The sequence below is a fragment of the Oncorhynchus clarkii genome, unplaced genomic scaffold (genome assembly GCF_045791955.1).
Source record: "Oncorhynchus clarkii lewisi isolate Uvic-CL-2024 unplaced genomic scaffold, UVic_Ocla_1.0 unplaced_contig_3708_pilon_pilon, whole genome shotgun sequence".
Lineage (NCBI taxonomy): Eukaryota > Metazoa > Chordata > Actinopteri > Salmoniformes > Salmonidae > Oncorhynchus > Oncorhynchus clarkii.
The window spans coordinates 367,501-370,489 of NW_027261032.1; the positions used below are offsets into that span (position 1 = coordinate 367,501).

General features: G+C 39.3%; 1 protein-coding gene across 1 annotated transcript in view; it reads right to left on the reverse strand.

Moving 5' to 3' along the window:
- Positions 1–880, reverse strand: part of LOC139403862 (protein FAM227B-like) — a 16,653-nt gene extending 15,773 nt beyond the window's left edge. The window contains exons 1-2 of the mRNA XM_071147028.1: positions 869–880; positions 540–665 (exon numbers count right to left, since the gene is read on the reverse strand). Coding sequence (XP_071003129.1) covers positions 540–665; positions 869–880 — 138 coding nt within the window. The remainder of the gene's footprint in view (positions 1–539; positions 666–868) is intronic.
- Between the last annotated feature and the right edge of the window lie 2,109 nt (positions 881–2,989).

Consider the following 2,989-nt stretch of genomic DNA (forward strand, 5'->3'; position numbering starts at 1 on the left):
AACTCACAACACATTACAACTAATACTAAACACACAACACATTACAACTAATACTAAACACACAACACAGTACAACTAATACTAAACACACAACACATTACAACTAATACTAAACACACAACACATTACAACTAATACTAAACACACAACACATTACAACTAATACTAAACACACAACACATTACAACTAATACTAAACACACAACACATTACAACTAATACTAAACACACAACACATTACAACTAATACTAAACACACAACACATTACAACTAATACTAAACACACAACACATTACAAGTACACATGATAACTACACACACACTTTGACACCTTTACCATTTTTACACTATGGTGCCGACCCAAACAGTACTGTTCTGGCTCAGATATTTTCTTTCCAGCGTTCCAGCAGGGTTCTGTCAACTACAGTGGATGCATAACCAGGCCAGCCTGGTGCAGATTAGCTTGACTTGGCTCGACCCAGCTCAGTAGAATTGGGTCATTGTGTTACTTCTCTCTGAATCAACGTAGCTGTCTTACCTCTCTCTTGCGGTCCATCCTGGAGTCAGCATTAGCAATGCTTCCTCTCTTCTGCTCCTCTGTGCTGCTGAGACTTAGTCTCCTGGCGCTGGACACCAGCTCTTCAAACTCCATCTGCAGGTCTGACTTACACACACACACACACACACACACACACACACACACACACACACACACACACACACACACACACACACACACACACACACACACACACACACACACACACACACACACACACACACACACACACACACACACACACTGAGTGATTATTGTATAGTGTGGGTATGGTTACCACCAGAGTCACTGCAAAGTGGAAAACTTACCATAAACCTCATTATCATGGGAATTCAATTAAACTTTTCTTCAACAATGTGCATTTTGAAGAGGAAACTATTTATATATTGCTCCGTTTTTTCAATTAGACCATGGCATTGTTAAATATTTGTTTCTGATTGAAGGCCATTCTAGAGCGTGCATTATTTCCCTATAACGCACGGTATATCAGCACGGTACAATTCAATGGCTATAGTTCATTCTTATGTTCCATACTGCTTTGGGTAGCAAAATCAAATTGAAAACATTATTCACATTGTTGAATTAGATTTTCATAATAGCAAGCTAGGACTGATGGTTTGGTTAGCTAAACTAGCAAGTCTGTTTGGTTACCAAGGCAACTACTGTAGCTATCTAGTAAACTTGCTTCCTACTTCAGTGGATATTGAACACATTTCTACTGGCAAATAAAAACATTTTGAGCGGAAATGTGTTAAATTATAGCCATGGTACAGTATATAAGAGATAATCAACTCAGGGCTCTATGCGTTCGTGGAACACACCTTCCAAGTCATTTATTATTTTCCATAGAACACACAGCCTCTCGTTGATTATCCCTTACATAATCCGCTCCTTATAACGGACATCGTTGAAGAACATTTTCAGATTAAACACACAGATTAAACACAGTGCATGAATATAATGAGGTTTATGGTATTTTTTGCACTTCGCACAAAAATATTGCCCTAAATCTATGGATCAGGTTGGCACTGGACTAACCTCACCTGCAGGCTATTGTGCACAGCACATAAAAGTCTGGGATATCAACCACTCAAAATTGGCCTTAGTGGGAGTAACCATAGAATTCTATGGGAGTGACCTACTGAGTAAAGTATTTGTCATCATTTAACTTCTTGCGGATCAGTGGGACGCTACCGTCCCACCTGGCCAACATCCAGTGAAATTGCAGAGCGCCAAATGCAAATTAAATGACTATAAATATGAAACTTTCATGAAATCACAAGTGCAATACATCAAAATAAAGCTTAACTTGTTAATCCAGCGTGTCAGATTTCAAAAAGGCTTTACGGCAAAAGCAAACCATGCAATTATCTTAGGACAGCGCCCATCACACAAATGCATAACAAATCATTTTCAACCAGGGAGTTGCGGAATGAAAGTCATAAATAGCGATATAATATATGCCTTACTTTTGAAGATCTTCTTCTGTTGGCACTCCAAAAGGTCCCAGTTACATTACAAATGGTCCTTTTGTTCGATAAACTCCTTCTTTATATCCATAAAAACTCTGTTTAGCTGGCGCACTTCAGTCAATAATCCACTCGTTTTCCCTCCTTCAAAATGCATACAAAGTGAATCCCAAACGGTACCGATAAACTTATCCAAACAAGTCAATCAAAATTTGTAATCAAACATTAGGTACCCTAATACGCAAATAAACATACCCTAATACGCAAATAAATGATAACATTTAAGACGGAGAATCATTATTGTCTTTACCGGAGAAAAATACCAAAGAACGCGTTCTCATTCACGCGCTTGGAAACACTACAGCCAAAATGGGACCCACCTAGAAAAACTCAAATTTCTGGCTCATTTTTCCAAAAACCAGGCTGAAACTCTTGAAACTCTTTCTAAAGACTATTTTGCCCTATTATACAAGTGCCAACCATTGAAATCAGTGGTAGGATGAACATTTTTTTTGGGGGGATGGTTTGTCCTCTGGGTTTTGCCTGCCATTTCAGTTCTGTTATACTCAAAGACATTATTTTAACAGTTGTAGAAAATTTAGAGTGTTTTCTAGCCAGAACCAATTATATGCATATCCTAGCTTCTGGGCCTGAGTAGCAAGCAGTTTACTTTGGGCAAGCTTTTCATCCGGACGTCAAAATACCGCCCCCTATCTCAAAGAAGTTAATTTAAGCAAATCACACGACTGCGAAGAGTGGCTCTGTGCTTGTGGTGTGCTAGCGTACAGGATAGGGTTAGGGGGAAGGCGTCATAGAAGATGATTGGTTGGTAGATTATGCTGATTAAGCCAATGTCTATTGCGGCGGGAGTTTCTCCTGGCTCTTTGTATTGGCTAACGAAGGCCGAGTTTGATGCGTTGGTAAACCAGACTTTGGGTGAAAGTGTCTGGGAACGAGATT